The 17,886-nt window shown below is 45.7% G+C and overlaps 1 protein-coding gene across 2 annotated transcripts in view; it reads right to left on the bottom strand.

Moving 5' to 3' along the window:
• The window catches only part of L3MBTL1 (L3MBTL histone methyl-lysine binding protein 1), a 1,278,801-nt gene that overhangs the window by 1,160,870 nt on the left and 100,045 nt on the right, over nucleotides 1-17,886 (bottom strand). For both annotated transcript variants that reach the window (XM_069652331.1, XM_069652332.1), the window contains exon 2: nucleotides 3,782-3,935. In XM_069652331.1, coding sequence (XP_069508432.1) covers nucleotides 3,782-3,917 — 136 coding nt within the window. In that variant the 5' untranslated portion in view covers nucleotides 3,918-3,935. The remainder of the gene's footprint in view (nucleotides 1-3,781; nucleotides 3,936-17,886) is intronic.

The following is a 17,886-nucleotide window of genomic DNA, read 5'->3' as shown; positions in this document are numbered from 1 at the left end:
AGTGTTTCCATTAGTTTATTTTAGATAGGGAAATCCTCGTCAGTGTAGGGATAGTGAGACGTTCATTCAAACTTTGAATATAATAGAATGGCCTTTGCTGAGAAAACTTCACAAAGTAGTCCACCTCACATTTCGTCCTGCTCCCACCTGTGAGGCTAAGAACCTTGTGGTCCTCTTCGACTCCACACTCTCCTTTTCTCCTCACATATCTGACATGTCTAAGAAGTCAAACTACCAACTGCACCTCCTCAGAGATATTCCTCCTTTCCTCTCCTTCCCTCAGAAGCTCACTGTCTATAGAGCTCTGGTTTTCTCTAGGCTGGACTACTGCAACAGCCTCTTTCTAAATATGCCTGCTTCTACTCTCTGCAACTCATCCAGAACAGGACTGCGAGGCTTGTCAGTGGCCTCAAGCCCAGGGATAGTATCTCTCCAGCACTGAAATCTCTGCATTGGCTCCCAGTGACTGCATGGATTAAGTTCAAGACCCTCTGCATTGTCCAGAAGGCCTTCTGGGGACTGGGTCCTCAATACCTCCAACCTCTCTTTGTAAATACCATCCTACTCAAGCTCTTTGCTCCTCCACCTCCCTCAGGGTCAGTCGCTTCTCCAAGCAACGAGTTGGTGGTAGATCTCTTTCTTCGGCTGGGGCCTCCCTCTGGAACAGCCTCCCTGCATCTCTGAAACTTGAAAACCATCTCTGGTTCCGGAAGCACCTCAAGACCTTCCTCTTTGCTTCCGCCTTTTCTCTTCCTCTCCCCTGCCGACTTCCCTTCTACTGGTCACCTGACTACCCTCTGATTTCGGGGCCAGGTCCCTGCCCGCCCAGTTGCACACCCGCACTGCCTCCCAGCAACCCTTGCACTTGGGTCTGTATCTGTAACCCTACAGTCCTCCTAACTGCACTTTTGGACACCTGCTGTCTGCACTTATCCTTGCACTTGCCACCTGCTGGCCGCACTTCTTGTTATTGTTTTGATCCCCTTTACAGCAATGGCCCTTCCTCTTTCCCCTCGCAATTTTCTCCTCGCCCCTCCCCTGCACTTGCGTGATCTCAATGTCACTTGGTCTAGAAAGATCTCGGTCTCTGTCCTCCCTCTGTTCCCCCTTCCTTGCCTCCTCATGCCTAGAAACACTTGTGTATAGGTTAGTTACAAATGCCATACCATACCACATTGCTTTCATCAATGTTTTGAATATTTCTCTTTAACTTTATCATAGAGGTGTCTGTGGGTAGTGTATGGGTTTGTACTTTCTCCAAATTTATTTGGAAGGCTTTTGAATTGGAGGTTCACCTCTTGGTTGTTTTAGCAGGAGCCAGGCTTTGCCATTGTAGTATGCATCCTCTCCCTTCGGTTCTTTGCTCGTTTGACACCTGATTTTGCACATGACTGCAGATGACACTGCTCCTTTGAGCGAATCAGAGTTGAGGTTCTATCATTTAAGTTAAAGTAAACATTTCTGTGACAATTGATTGAGGTATTTGTTCTTCAGTCCTTTCCCCGTCACGTTTGGTGTTGAAACATGCATTTCCTTAGGGGTCATGGTTGTTGCATGATTGATGCTGTGAGTTTGCAGTATGTCGGTCAAAGACTGAGGTTGCTTTTGATATCTTTGAAGAATAAGGACTGTGACAAGGAAGAGGGAAACAGATGCCATTGTCGTCCTTTCAATGGATGCTACTTTTCCATGGCACACTCCTGGATTCCGTCTCTCCCACCTGCCAGTCTAACTGATGTGTGTCTTTGACCACAGGTGCTCTGCTTAGTTAGTACTAACAGGATTGTGGATCACAAGACTAGTAGTTAATACTAGAGCAGGGGGAGGGTGTAATATATATTTTTTTATTTAAAGTATTGTGTGGTTGCCTGTTTCATGGACATGAGTCACCCAGTGAATAAGGACGGTGACGAGGAAGAGTAGGACTCGGTGTAATGGATATGACCTGTCATTAATCAGAGCTTTCTTTAACACAGCAAAACCCCTAACCATTGTCAGCAAAAAAGTGTGTTATCCAAAATAACATAGCTCAGTGAGTTTGGGCCACAAGCCAAAACAACCCCATACTTGTTTTAATGGCATTACTCCATGCCCTAAGAAAACATTGTATTGTATGCTATCAATGATTCAAGAACCACAGAGAACCCCCAATACGCAAGTGAATGCCAAAGAGGTCTTCTTACCAAGTTCCATAACTACACTGCCTTCCAAAATGTTTTCTCAAAGAGGTAATTTTCAAGGGCAACCAGTTGCCCATGACATTTTTGGTTACATCTTATTGTAAGAAAGAGGAAATATGAACAAGGCAAAACAGCTGGTCTAAAATTGTGACAAAGAACCGAAAAAATGGAGTAGACAAGGTTCCTTAGCTAGTTTCATAACACAGTAATATCCAAGAATGTTGGGTCCCTTGTGAATATGTGTACCAATGTAGAAGGCCTAGGGGAAACTAGTAACTTGTAAAAAAATAAATTAAAAAAAAGGAATACACAAACAATAAAATATGTTATTGCTTTTTGGCTATAGAACCCCCTTCCCCCCAAAGGCCCACACAGTGCATGACAGAATTCACCAGTGACAATGCCTACGTACAAATGGGCACATTAGTGTTCTTTCAGGCCCATGTCCTCTAGTTCACAGCATGTTTGTAATGAGGACAAGAGTAACATTACAGGTGCATATAAGGTAGATTCACTACCATAGTAATTACAGCTTGTGTGCTCTTTCGTCTGCATCCTGTACAGCTTTCAGAGGGTCTGTCCTACCCATTTTATTTTGCTGTTCTTTTAATGTGCGCAGTGGTACAAAAATTTGGCAGGAACTCTATGCAGGTGCTCCAATGAATGTGAGTATTTGGGAATCATTGGTTCTGGCAATGAAATAGGAACAGGTAGGCTTGAACTTATGAAATGATCCAAAAACAGTAATACATGCGGTTGGGGGATCCAGCGGCTGACAGTCAAAATCTAATTTCAGTGGATCACAACCTAATTCCAGAGTATCTTTGAGTCTTCCATGTCATTTGGGGTGTTTATAGGTCATTAAGAATAACTCAATTATAAAATATATAGGTTAATTCGTTTTTAACACTCGAAGTGCTCTATAAATTACGCACATTAAAATCGTTTTTTGTAATTTTATAGGTCCACGTCAAATCAGAAAACTCAGAAGGAGAGTTCCTTCATGTGCCATGTGCTGCTGAGGCCTCTGCTATAAACACATCAAAACAGTGGCGAAGAACAGGGGCAGGCAACTGCTAACTGTCACTTCTTTTTTTGTTGGGAGAATTTGGCTAATATTTCTAAGTAAAACAGACCTATGCCACATATCTGGAAGGCAGACCATACAGCATGATTGGTGCCACTTTCTGTTTATAGGACATAACTAAGGGTTGAATGGTATTGCCCCAGTAAGTTGTTACATTTAATTAAAATTGAACCCAGTGCAAGTTCTTTCTGCTGTTTTTTTAAAATTTGTTTTAAATTATTGATTCATCCCAATCTGCCTGCAACGGAAAGACCAAGATGCTGATTAATAGCAGGTCTGATCATTTTATGTAGCAATTGATGCCAAATGGTCAAGCATTTGAAGCCTTTTAGGCTTTTAGTGATCATTTATTCTGGCTACTGTACAGTACTCAGACTTATGACACTAATGCAACATTAAAGAAGGTACCCTACTACAGTGCAACTTTTCATCAATCCACATTCTTAATGGGAAGTACTTTTCTTCCATTCAAGATGGAAAAGAATATTTGTCCCATGTTTAGCTTGAACAGTACCTGAGATGATGAAGGCAGTTGCCGGGAGGTGTGTATTTTGTACTGGGCTCGCATTGGTTACCAGGTGGACACTGACCTCGCCAGTTGTGCTGCTCTTCGGAGCCCTCATGACCTCCATGTCCTCTCTGCCATCCATCACCTCGTTGAGGACTCTCTGAAAAGCAACCAACATGGGGAGGATCCACCAACACTGAGTAATGCTAGCACAAGATGGATGGAGCAAAGCATCATTTTGGGGTGGAGTGCACAACAGATGAAAGGGTTAATGGAGAAAGACAATGGAGGTACATCATCACTCTGTGGAGTCAACAGTGAGAATAAACATGGTATTGGCAAAGGGAACAAAGAGGCAAGGAATTGGCGCAGCTGTAACAAATCAGCAAAGGTGGGTAATGTTCCAATTGGCTACAAAGAATTTACCCAATTTCCAGGAACACTGGGTTTACGTTTCTTCACCGGTTTACCTTAAACCTCCATCAGTTCACTCCTCTGTCCCTTCCAAACATCACTCAGTCTCTGTCCACCCTTTCTTCACACAAATCAGAAAGCAATTATTCTTCAGGTGACTCAACCTCTGCCTTTCAACTAGCAATCTCAGCAACACACTAGCTGACTGGCATCCACAGATGGCACACTACTGAGACAGCTCTGACTCAAATCACATATTTCCTCTCATCTGCTCACCATGTCCACCTTTCCTCCATAATCATCCTTCTTGTCCTCTGATGATTTCTAACAGTTGGGAAACATTTTCCTCTATAAACTAAGTAATTTCTAGGATTCCTGGGAAGGCTAATCTCTGAGAGGAGGTCATGCCACTTATTGCAGTCCAATCCACGTCTGTGTCATAGTACTCCTCTAACTGCTGTCCACTTCCCTTCCCCCTCCGCTTTTCTGTATAAACCACCTCTGTACAACACCTCTCTAAGAAACATTGTCTCACTTCTTTTCAATTTCATTCAGTTTTGCTGGTGACACCAAAATCTTCTCCCTTCCTTCATTTACCCCCAACTTGAGCAGCTGTTTGACTTTTATTTTACTCTGGACCACTCTTTGTTGTCTTGTGATGAATACAAATTAAACATAAAACATTGACTTCCTGTTCTCCACTGCAACCACAAATGGAATATACTGCATCTCCTACCGGCTGACAACACCCTCCCCTCACTTTCAGCTAGAAACTAGGGGTATCACTTTGGTAGCCATATGTCTCCTATGAATCTGTTCTCCTTAATCACCTCACCTGTCAGGTTGCCTTGCTATCTCCTTCTCAACTTCAGCAGGATATGTGCCACTTTTACATTCCACTGGCCAAAACATTAATATATAGTCCTTCACAATCTTAACTACACTATTTCTCAGTCAGACTCTCTGTTCTGCTGCCACAGGGGAAGTGCTCAATTTTGGGCCACTTTTATGATCCTTCTCTGCTTCAGCCTGCAGAATATTTAGTAGGGGTCACAAGGGGTAGGAGTTGCTACCATTGGCATCGCCTTTGCAGTAAATAGTCCTGTCTCTGTGCCCTCCCAACACAGACTGGTACTACACAGTGAAAGGTGATCAGGGGCTGAAATCCCCCACAGAATCAAGACTGTCTCACTAAACCTTTAATGTGTTTATGCACCCCTCAATGTTGACCTCAGCAATGGTTGTCTCTGGACTGAAGGCCATAAATAAATCTAGTAGACACTGGTTTACCACCAGTAAGTGGTCTGCAGGGGCAGCTGTAGGCGGAGCAAAAGGGATATAAAGTGATATAAGAGAAAGAAACATGAAAAAGAAGCAGGAAAAAGAGAAGAAAACATAGAAAAGGAAAATAGAGAGAAAGAAAGAGAATGACTATCAACAAACTGTATCTATCGGCACAAAAGTCTGCAATATTGTGGTTTATCTGGGGGATTCAGGAATATGTCACAACATGCACAACGATGACCATGCACAGACTGAGCATTCCTGAAACTGACTGGTTAATCTCCTCTGAAAGATGAATACCACCTGAACAGAACGAACAATGGCCCTTTCCAGTCAATCCCACCGGGATTCCTCCTCGGCAGAAAGAGACACCTTTGCATTCCGATAGGCAGCAAAATTAGCAAGCGAGGTACTCATATTTTTATTAAACAATAGCACCTGATCTTGTGGGCCTTCCTGCATGGTAATGGCCCATTTAAATGGCCAAGTGTAGTGAGGTTCTTCATCGAGGTAAAATCAATTTCTACCTACCAGGAAATCTCAAAAGAAAGGGTACTGTTGATATTAGCACTCTGGCATGATGCCCAGGGTGCTGATATTTTTTTCCTTTGGCAGAAAAGGTGTGCACAAAGTTTGAAGCAGAGAGATGAGATGGGAATCGAAGCAAGGATGAGGGATAGTGGGTTAGAAGGCGCGGTTCAGTTGGAATTAAACCATACATGCCAACATGGAGGAAGATTGGAAGGTGAGCGACTGGCGAGTGCAGTAAAAGGTGAGGACTGTGGCACTGGGGGAGGACAGGGATGAAGGCTTGGAGCAGGGAGTGAGTTTAAAGCCGAAGAGTATTGTTGGATAGAATAGTGAGATGGAATTGAATCAGTTGATGGAGTGAGGTAGATGGTAGTAGGAAATAGAGGGTGATTGGAGTGGGTTGTGAGAAGATTTCGAAAATTGGGGATTGGAAAAGGGGATTTAAGTATTGGAATTAAAAGATGAGCGTAGGGGGAGGAAAGGTGTAAAGGAGTAGGGAATGGGGGTATTGGACATGTTAGATGTGTTTGGCAACAAGAACAAGAAAAGGAGAGTTTAACAATTGATTTCCAGATGACCGGCCCAAAGGCCTCATCAAAAAAGTCTGGGAAAGATCAGTGGACAAGACGTATCAAATGGTGGAAAAGAAAGATGAAAAAGAAAGTCAGGACAAAGTACATTGGAGAGCAAAACACAAAAGCAGCAAATTAGTCAAACAACAAAATTGGCAAAAGGGGTTATTTTGCTAATTGTCAGAAGCAGCAAATTGTTATTCTGACTTATAAAAGATAAAGGAGATTTATTGTGGGGGAGTAGATATTTGAACAGGCCCGAGTTGAATTAGGGTATCAATTGTGGAAGGGTGAGAGATGGATTGGGATAGAACTTGATCGGGAAATGGGAAGAGCATGTTACAGGAGTGAAAGAGGGAATTGAAGTATGAAGATAAAGGGACATTGATGATTGGAATACAGAGATTGAAGTACAATTGATGTAGGGGCTAAAAAGAGTTTGGAGTAAGAGGAATGGGGTTGGGAGTGGGGGGGAGGGGAGTAGGAGTGTGAAGTACAGTGGGTTGAAGGAAGATTGTGCTTGGACCGGGAAATCAGTGGCAGCAAGATAGGGGTGGGAACTGGAGGATTGAAGAGAGGGAGCTAGAGACTGGAGCTGGGCGGCTGAGAAAAGTGGAATTGCAGTAGCAGTTCGAGGGACTGGAGTTGGGCTTTAGCAGGGTGAGAAAGGGCATTTTATCAAAGGATAGATGGGAAGGAAGGGGAATTGCAGTAGGAATTAGAATGTAATCCCCAGTCCCCACTGTACACAGTGGGGACTGGGGATTAAATTGAGGGTGAGGAGATTGTAGCAGAGTGCTAAGGCTAGTGGGGGGGCTGGAGTAGGGAGATCACAGCGCTAGAATTGCAGTTGGGTGCAAATGTGGCAGGAAGATGGGAAAGGGTTGAGCATGTAGTGTAGGTGTTTGATCTAGATGCAGAAGGGATTGGTATTGTAGTTGTGGAATGATGGAATGAAGGTTGATTGGAGTAGAGTGGTAAGAGGAAGTGGGAATTTTGTGTAGCTTTATGAGTGATAGTGTGGGGCAAATTTAACTTGGAGTAAGGGGAATGTGTGGTAGGGAAATGAAGCATGGATGCAAGAAGGGGTGTATCTAACTACACCTGATGAGACTAACAACATAAGTAAGCTGTGAGTCGTTTTTCTCCCTTCAGCGCCACATGGCCGTGACTGTGGTTCTGTGACTCCGAGAGAAGCCCAGTGACGAGACTGTTGGCCAATGGATAAGGGTGACGCTAATGAGCAGTGAACACAGACAGAAGGAGGTTTGCAGCACAGGAATCCTGCTAGAGTGTAAATGAGACGCTGATGAGCAGTGCACATTGAGAGGGCTGCGGGAGGCTTGTGAACAGGTGCCTTGTGAGACATGGATGGTGATATGCAATGAGACCACTTGAAAAGCCTGGATGGATCTGTAGCTGGAGATCGGAACATTGCCATGACATTTTGAAAAGGTAAAGAGAAATCAAGCTGCGTCCTGGAACCAGGAGTGAAGGTTTGTTCCGACTAGCGCCACCATAAAAATTGGACAAAAGGGACAAGTGGAAATACACAATCATGCATCCTGGAACAGGTGTGAGGTTTTCCAAGCATGTATCACCAGCAAGGGGTCATTTTGAGAAAGGGAGAGACCACTCGGCAATGAAGGCTCCTGACTGAACCACTAGAACTATTATCCATTAGGGAGAATCAGAAAGAAACCACACTGCACCCTCGAAACAGGAGTGATGGTTGCAAACAGGACAACAGTACCGCCAACGAATGTGAGAAAGAAGAGCATCAAGTAAAAATTAAGGAAAAGAGATAATGAAAATGCATTTTATTTATGTATTTATTTTTCTGACTGTTAATTGCGCTTACGTTTGATTGTTCTACGCACTGATACCTCCAGATTTGGTTGGCACAATGTAAGCTAAAAAATAATAAAAAAGATGCACTGTGATGCATCCTGCAACCTGGGGTGAAGGTTCGCAGCTGCATAACAATTCCAACTGTAGATTGTGAGAGAGAAAACTACGTTGCATCTTGGAACCTGGGGAAAAGGTTCTAAAGCATACACAACAGTGCCACTTGAATAATGAGAGTAAGGAAAACGTTGTTGTATCCTGGTACCTGGAGTGAAGAATGCAAAGTGCGCCCAATGGCCAACTGGACATTGTTAGAGAGAAGAAACCACATTACACTGTGAAACAAGGAGTGGAGGTTCCCAAGCAGTCAACAGTGGTTGTTAAACATTGAGAGAATGCGAGAATCCCGATCCTGCACACTCGACCCCAGAGTAAAGCAAGCAGGCCACAATAAAAGGATCATTGAGCCAGCTGATAAAAGTAGCAACCAACATCCTGACATAATAGCGCATGCCGGAGAAATAAACGCCTTTTGTAATTTAACTTATTACAAATCAGGCGGTCCGGAAATAACGGTGGCGGTAAACCCGCCGCCACCGTTGTTTCCGGACCGCCTGATCACAACTCCTGCAGGCGGGCGAGGAAACACCGGCAGCATTACGAGATGCTCCCGGTGTTTCCATGATCCCCATTCCCGTTGAATCCTATAGGACTCAAGGGGAATGTGGATTAACACCATTCCGCCTCCGTGATTCCCGGAAAACCTGGGTTGTAATGCCCCGGTAATTCCGGGAATCACGGAGGCGGAATGGTAATACGAGTCCGGCGGTAACCAGGCGGTTTTACCGCCTCGGTTACCACCTGACTCGTAATGAGGCCCATTGTCTAAGATTCTTCTTTTGTGTTCGGAGCGAGGGAGGCTACTGCTGAATACAGTGGGCCTCGTTACGACCCTGGCGGAAGACCATGGTGCTATTAGCACCATGGTCCATGCCGGTAAGTTACCGACTCCGCCATGGAGAAATGGGGAATTACCACCCCATTACAAGGTTGGCGGGCGGTAATTCCCCCTTCCTCCATGGCCCTTCCCATTTTTGCCCCATAGGGCTCAATGGGAATGGGGAAGGCGCTAAGTACGGTGCCGCAAATTGCGGCACCGTACTTCGCACCAAGGTCTCTTTGCGGGTTCCTACTTTAACGGCTGGTAAAACCAGCCGTTAAGGTCGGGTCCCGCAAAGGGACCTCGTAATTAGGCGCTAATAGGTTAACAGCGCCGCAGCCTTTTACGGCGCCGTTAACCCATTAGCGCCTGGGTCGTAATGAGGCCCAGTATATTTATTTCAGGAGAGAGAACAAGAGAAGAGGAAATAGGGAAATGGGAAAGTCCGTTGGCGTGGAGGAGGGGGATAAAGGAAGGGCTGGAGTAGGGGTGAAGGGATTTCGTAACAATGGGGTCCCAAAGACTGAAGAAGGGGTGTTGGCAGGGATGAGGAATTGGATAGGGAATCAAATGGGATAAGAGGAATATGAAGGGTATATTGTAGTAGAGATTGGAGTGGAAAATAGAGCATTGTAATAGAAAACCATTGTATGCGAGGAAAGATTGAAGGTGTGAAGGGGGATTGAATCAGAGGAGTGAGGGGGGAAAGCGAGGAGGGGAGTTAGGGAGTAGCGTATCGATCGAGAGGTTTGAGGGTGGCGATATTTATTTGGGAGATATAGAGATTCAAATAGTGGGGCGATTGTGGTACTGGGGGTAGGGATCTATGGGATCACTGCATCGTTTTTACTGTGACCACTGAAAATGTAATTCAATATATATATACATATATATATATATATATATATATACATACACACACACAGGCTGAGAACCCCGCAGCTCTCTCTACATTCATTATATACTCTGCCCACCCGCCCCACACATATACATGGGGGGTGAAATTAAAAACATAAGTCTACATTTTTGGTGGTCGCCGTAAAAAATGGTGCAGTAATTGTATGATCTCAGAGTAGTGAATGACATAGATGAGGGAATTTTAAAAAGGGTAAGGGGAAGAAATGAGGAATTTGATTAGTGTGTAAAGGGAACTGTTGAGAGAGGGATTGGAAAAGGATGGTAAAAACGCCCGATTGGTAGGGTGTGGGGAGGGGTTGGAATGGGTAGATTAGGAGGGGCATTAGAGTTGCAGAAGAGTAGAGAAGGGATGGGATTAGGTGGCAGACCCGAGGAAATGTAGCACGGATTGAGCAATAATGGCAGGTGTTGAAGGAATGGATGATGGGCTCTTGGAGAAATGGGTTGGAAAAGAGGAGATTGTGATTTGAGGGAAATGGGCCAAGTGCTGGGGGGTAGAATAAGTGGTGTTTGGTATATGTGAATTAAGGATGTAGTAACCTGAGATTGGAGTATAGAAGGAGAGCTATTGGGGAGGAGTAAGTAGTGTGTCAGTGAGAAGGAATTGGAGGCAAGGAGGAAAATAGGGTACGAGTAGGGGGCAGGGATTGAATTCGATCTTGTGAGGCACAGGCAAATGGATTGGAAAGAGGGTGGAAAAATGTGACAGGAGAGGGTTTTGGCATAGTTCTGTGGGGTATTGAAGTTGGGAAATGGTGGAGTTCATGGTAGGTTGAAGGGAGACAGGATTTAAATATGCTTGACTGGGGATTGAAGTATGTGTGAGGAGGGGTTTGAGTAGGAATAAAGTAAGGGTGGATGAGGACAGAGGCAAAACAGAATGAGACCGTAAATATAGTTAAGGTGAGAGGACTAGAAGAATGGAAGCTAGATCAGAAAGCAAATTCTTAGCAAGGTTAACCCAGGACAATTGTGAGTTGGTGAGAAGAGCGTTAGGGCTTTGAACATTGGTGCTCCCTTTATTTTTTCGATGTTTCATTTGGTTTATTTAATCACCTTCTCCCTTATGCGCTTCCATCGTTTGTCCTCTTCAACTCAGGGTTCCTAGATACTCCTCTGCAGTATCTTGATATTTAGTGCCCCAGACCCTGCCTGACCGTGGTCCTGGTCTTCAATACTGCCGCTCAATTCAATGGTGACAAGGCGTTATACTATGCGCATGTCACAAAATGGAGACTTTACATGTCATCAAGACATCAAAATAGTGTGCGTCCTGGCTGAAGTGGGCAGAATGCCAAGGAAAGAAGAGGATTTACCCCTTGTAATTCTGTCATATTTGGATCTGAATAAAAGGACACCTTCTCCGTGGGGTCCTGACTCAGCAATGCTCTTTTCCCTCTTCTGCAGGAGAGGCCTGCCCTCTGCATTCTGTGTTGTCTTCATGTCCTCTGACCTTTGTGACTTCACAGAGATGCAACTATGACATTGTCATTGTTTTACCCACAGGGTTCCTGCTTGACTGATGCCCTTAAGCATCAATGGTCATTGAAGCACTGACCTTTTCAAAATATGTTTTTAGAAATGTACACTCTTATCACATTTCATTGCATATTTGATGTCATGTGCCCTCTAATGAGAGTGTACAGTATACAGCCCCTTGACAATTGGGTCCGGGGATGAGAGGGATGCACTGTCGAAGCCTATCTTTAACTCTGGTAGCATGACTCCTTCAAAAAGGGCCGTTTTCACTTATTTACTTCTGGCGAGGTTGTGGTGTTCAATGTTCTAAAACGTTACTCTGTCAAAAGATCTGTTTTTAACATGCTTCCTGACTGGTTTACTGACCCTTTTTCCCCTGATAAGTTCTCATACAAAGCCTATCAAAGAGGCAAATCACAAATTAGCCCCTGAATCCCATACATACATACATAAGCTGCCCTAATACCCTTCTGGCTACAATGTACCCCGTTTCTTGTGCGAGTATATCCACAAAGCTGGATGAGTTGGCTCCACTGGTTGGTGGCAGCTGTTGCGAATTATGGTCTGATCCAGACTGCTATACCCCACGGGTGTCACTAAAGGGAACGGAGTCCAACCGCTGGACATTTTTCCCTAGTAGAGTGAGCGGAATATGGACATTGCCATATACAGCAATGACTGCTGCCAGCCTCGGAAAGCAATGGCTAGAATCGCCAGGCACAGATAGGACATTATTGAAAAAGTTGATCGTAGGGCTTTATTTTGAAAACTTTCAAACACCAAAGTCTGAAAATTAAAATCTAGAAAAATAAAGTCCAATAATACACCGTTTTATGTACTTTACACTATTGAACTTAATTTTGTAAAGGTAAGTTTGAAAATAATTATTGTCTAGGTGGCATTTCATTTGTTTGTATTGTGTTAAAGGGCTTTTCGTCCTGCTGCTCTTTCATTTTAGCCATACAACATATTTCCCCGAAATGATGTTGTTCTTAACTTTTTATAAAAATGTGTACTTTTGATAATAAAAAGAGTCAGCAGCACTCAATTTCCACCATGCAACCACATGCCTCCTTCCTAATTTTAAATGTTGATCATTTTTCTCTGTTTTTAGGATTTTTAGTGTTCAAATTTTAATGTTTTCAAACTTTTATTTTGAAACTTAAAACGTTGAATGAAGCACTGATTGGGTTACAGCCAAAGGTTTGAATAAATGGAACCCTGCTATGAAGAGATGAGAGGCCTCTGAGCTCAAAAATGTTGATTGAGCCAGAGGGTCGCCAGCGCATATCGGGTTGAACCTGGGGGTGGCATCCAAAGCACCAAAGATGCCAATCCAACGAGCAATCACGAGGAAGCTCTCGTAGATCCTGCATTCTTCCATAACTATTTGAGAGCTACGCTTTGTCAGTGTCTGCAAACACCAGATTTTATTCAAGCAAACAGAATGAACCCAGGGACCAGCATTCCTTTCTTTTGAACAGCAGGTAAAAGCAGAGTCACAGAGAACAAAATGGCCGCCGGAAAGTGAAGAGACACTCATGAGTTCCCGGTCAGGCCTTCAAAAAGGAGAAGAAAGCAAAGCTGTGCAATGCAAGCCTAAAGCAGCGCAACGCATGAACAGAGCCCTCAGAGAGGAAGCCCTTGCCTCAGATGAGCGGTGAAAACAAGTATATGCCCTGGAGAGAGAAACTGACAGCCCACGCCATGTTGCATTGGGTGTGAAGATAGGCACCTGTGGAGGGAGCGACGGAGACACCGGGGCAGTCAGGAGAACGGTACAGCCCCCACAGAGACCTTGAAGATAAAGGGAGGCATTTGTGCCCCCTCCTCCCTCAGGGGAGCAGTGGAGTTGGTGGTCCCCGGGTCGCAGTGAGGACCCGCAGCCCCTAGACACATCGAGAGGCACCAGATAGGAGGGAGAGCCCAAGCGGGAGTAGGCCGCTGGGATCGTAGCACAGCTGTGGGCGAAAAGAAGGTGAGAGCCGGGGAGGTGCAGGAGACAGCAGAGCTGCAGAAGGGTTGGGGGTGGGGAGGGGTCGGAGAAGTGAAGAGAGCACGGCCCTCCGGTAATAAGACACGCAGCACCAGAACGCTGCAGGAGATCCCTGCCCCTGCGGAAACACACGCGGCCTCCCACGTATTACATAAGCGGCTCCCCGCGGTCGGGATCTATCCCTCACTGCCATAAATAGAAGAGGCAACACAACGGCCAGGTCCCTGCAAAGGAGGCACTCTTGGTGGAGGTAGGGGGCTACCACTGTCCCATTGAGTAAAAGAGGTACTCTCTGTGGAGGAAGGGGGACCCCCATTCCAGAAAGTAGAGAGAAGCAGACACTGAGAGTGCAGCTGAATACTAGTAAAGGGGAAAGTGAACAACAGGCTCTGGGGGGCAAACAGATGCCCGGAAAAAGGTTAAGGCGACCCCAGCAGCACAGGACGGAAAGAAGACCATAAGAAAGAGCCAAATAGAGAAGTGCTGGGGTAGGCTCTCAGAGGAGCCAACACAGAGCACCAAGGGGAAGCAGCAAGAAGGAGAGGAGTCCCCCCACCCCACAAAGGAAGATATGGCCCTCAGTAAAGACAACCTTATGAGCGGCCTGATGGGGATGGAGGAGAGACTGACTGCCTCCTTTCAGGAAAAAATGACTGACCTAAAGGAAGATATAAAAAGCTCACTAAAGAAGGTTAGGGAAGAATGAACTCCCTAGGAAACGGAGTGGCCTCGATGGAGCAAGGCCTGGCTGAAATGGACAAGGAGGTTCAGCAGAACACAGAACTTCTGGAACAGATCGCAGTCGCTAAGCGGAATCTGGAAATCCAGGCCGAAGACTTGGAGAACCTCTCCAGACGGTCTAACATAAGAATAAAGGGCCTGGCAGAATCAAACCCAGATGCAGACCTGAAGATGGTAGACCAACAATGCTTCGCGGGACTTGTGGCAATCTAACCCCAGAGGAGATTCGCATCAACAGGATACACAGAGTAGTCCCCAAGAGAAGCAGCAAGGGATCAGATCTAGGGATGTCTTAGCTGCATTGGCAGTGTGTGAAGTAAAAGAAGATTCAGAGCAGCCAGGGATCAACCCAAGATTATGATCAACGACTCTCAGGTAAGCCTCTTTCAGGACCTCACCGCCACCACACTACAGAAGAGAAGGTCAATGGACCCAGTAACAAGCTTCTTATTAGGGAAAATAATTCTGTATAATTGGACGTTCCCCTTCGCCTGACGTTCCCATGGGAATGGAAACAACAAAGAGCCACTACCTGTAAGGAGAGTTGGCAATCCTGGGCCTGGAAGACAGAGAGGAGGACCCCAAGGAACAAAGATGGGGGGGCACTACAACAACAAAGAAACAGACCATGGGAATGGTCCACCGCGCAGGGAAGGAAGGGATCTAAATTGAAAGGTCCCCAGAGAGGAAGAAAAGGAGACGATCTTCCTCCCCGAAACAGGATGGAGGGGATAAGAGCTACAGAACACAGGAAATGGGGGCGCTTAGCTGGGAATCAGGGTACCAAAATAGGACATTGCACACACTATGGCAGGCCTGAAACGGGAAGAACTTGGTACTTCAGATGGTTGATGAAACCACAAAGGTCCGGGTAGAAACATGGGCCTGACTCCACCAGATAGGGAGGCGTGCTTGTGTACCGAGCCCTAACCGGAAAACAGGGGCAGGTGGAGGGGGGGGGAGAGAGGAACCTTCAGGACAGACGTGGTCAAAAATAAAGGGGATGGAACCGAGAAAGGACACATGATGCAAGGGGAGAAACCAAACTAATGAAACCACTGCTGATATTGTCTCATAACGTTAGAGGGATGAATACCCCCGTAAAGAGGAAAAAGATCGCATTACAAATAAAGAGGGGCGGCCAGACATCAGAACACTACTGGAATCACACATTAACAAAGGGGTCAGCCACAAAATACATATACATCAATTTTCCCAAATCCATCAGGCAAATGCGAGTAATAAGACGGCAGGGGTACTTGTGGGCTTGAAAGATTGTTAGGGGGCAAAAGTATTGAAAACACCAACGGACCCAGACCGGAGATTCATATTCCTACATATAATACTAGAGGGGAAAGCAGTGAAAATAGGCACCATATACTTCCCAAATGTGGGACAGGACGGGTTCCTACTCCAGACATTGGGGAAATTGGAAAGGTTTGTGGTAGGGGCGATTTTACTTACAGGACATTTTAATGTAGCATGGGGCCCCAAAGAGTATGGGTGCAGTGGGGGGCGCAAACAAAAGACAACACTCATCTAAAGTAGTAAGAGACTGGTTAGCTGATTTGGTTGTGAGAGATCTATGGCCTGAGAAAATGGGTCGGGAACCAGGCTACACTGGTTACTCCCACGTACACTACCTTCTCCCGAATAGATTATGCATGGTGCTCCAGAGGAATCCTAGGGACACTGGTATATATCAAAGTAGATCCGATCACTATCCTAACACGCACCCATGCGGATCTCCCTGGGGGGACTCAAACCAGACAGCCCTCTATGATCCTGGAGATTACCAAATGAACTTCTTAGAGATGGGGTGATGCTGGAGGTGGTAGAGACAAAATAATAGAATACTTCCAATTAAACGACACGCAGGGAGTCGCCCCAGGGACAGTCTGGGACATTTTAAAAGCAGTAATAAGGGGGGGAAAATCGGATCTCCCTTAGGGCAGCCAAACGGAAAGAAAGTGACCCAATGGAAGAAGATCTGGAGGCAGTCCCGGGGAAGGCTCAGAAAGAACTAGCAGAGGGCAGGAGCAGGGAGAAGGCAGATCGAGTGAAAGAGGCCCAGAGACACACTTAATATGTTTAGATCCGCGAGAGCTGAAAGAAGCAGAGATACTACGTTAGGGCCAATAAAGCCGACAGGACGTTCACAAGGCTGCTAAAACAACAGAGGGGACAACGCAATATAGGGGCCATCAAACACCAGATGGGTGCATGACCACCGACTCGGACGAGATCTCACAGGCCTTTGCAGTATATTATAAACAGCTCTACTCCTCAGAACACTCAAGTAAACCCAGGATAGAGGCTAGCTTGGACAAGGTACAACTCCCTAAGATATCCGAGAAGTGCAAGGAGAACCTCGATAGGGAAATCACGAAGGGAAATCACGAAGGAAGAGGTGGAAAGGTCGATAAGAAGTCTCCCATCCAACAAAGCCCCCGACCCGACAAATATACGGGGCAGTTCTATAGGATATTCAGCAGCGAGTTAAAACATTACCTTAACCAACTATATAACTCATTCCGGGAGGGGGGTGGGGTGACCCGTATGATGACCGAAGCTAAGGTATTAGTCTTCGAAAAACCCAATAAAGATCCCACAAACTGTGGGTCGTATACACCCATTGCATTACTCAACACGGACGTGAAAATATACACCGGCATCCTTGCAGAGAGAATAAAGGGTGTGCTCCCTGGGGTTATCGGACTGGATCAATCCCAGAGAGGCAAACCTGGGACAACACAAGAAGCGTGAACCACCTCCTGGAAAAGCTAGAAAGGAGCCAGCTGCTGGCTATCCTGATCTCTCTCGACGCTGAAAAAGCATCTGACAGGGTGGAGTGGCCCTATCTATGTTAGGTAATGGAACGGATGGGGTTCAGCCCAGACAACATACAGATGTTGCAAACTATAGAAACCAGTCAATCAGGCTGGCAGTGAACACACGGATCTCTGAAACCATAAAGGTAGAGCGCGGAACTAGACAAGGATACCAGTTATCCCCCTACCCATAAGCTATCTACCTTGAACCCTTGCTGTCTGTGATTAGGCAAAACAATGAAATTAAGGGGATCCCATTTGGGGAGGAAATATACAAAACAGCTGCATACGCGGACGACATACTCCTGACACTAGCAGAACCAATCTCCTCCATCCCTACCCTTGTAGGAATGCAGAGGGAACAGGAAGGGTTATCAGGGCTCAAAATAAATATGGGCAAGTCGGAGCTGTTAGAGATTGGGCTCCCCAAGGAGATGGCCACCGCGCTACAGAGGTGCTCACCCTTCCGCCTGGCAAAAGGGGATATAAGATATCTGGGGATTAAACTAACTAGCAGCTTCTCAGTGCTAAACAAGGCAAACTTTCCCGACTTAATC

This window comes from Ambystoma mexicanum, chromosome 3p (assembly GCF_040938575.1).
Source record: "Ambystoma mexicanum isolate Mex_15411 chromosome 3p, UKY_AmexF1_1, whole genome shotgun sequence".
NCBI classification, from domain to species: Eukaryota; Metazoa; Chordata; class Amphibia; order Caudata; family Ambystomatidae; genus Ambystoma; species Ambystoma mexicanum.
Note: the sequence above shows the minus strand (reverse complement) of the source record. Positions and strands in the feature narration are given on the sequence as shown.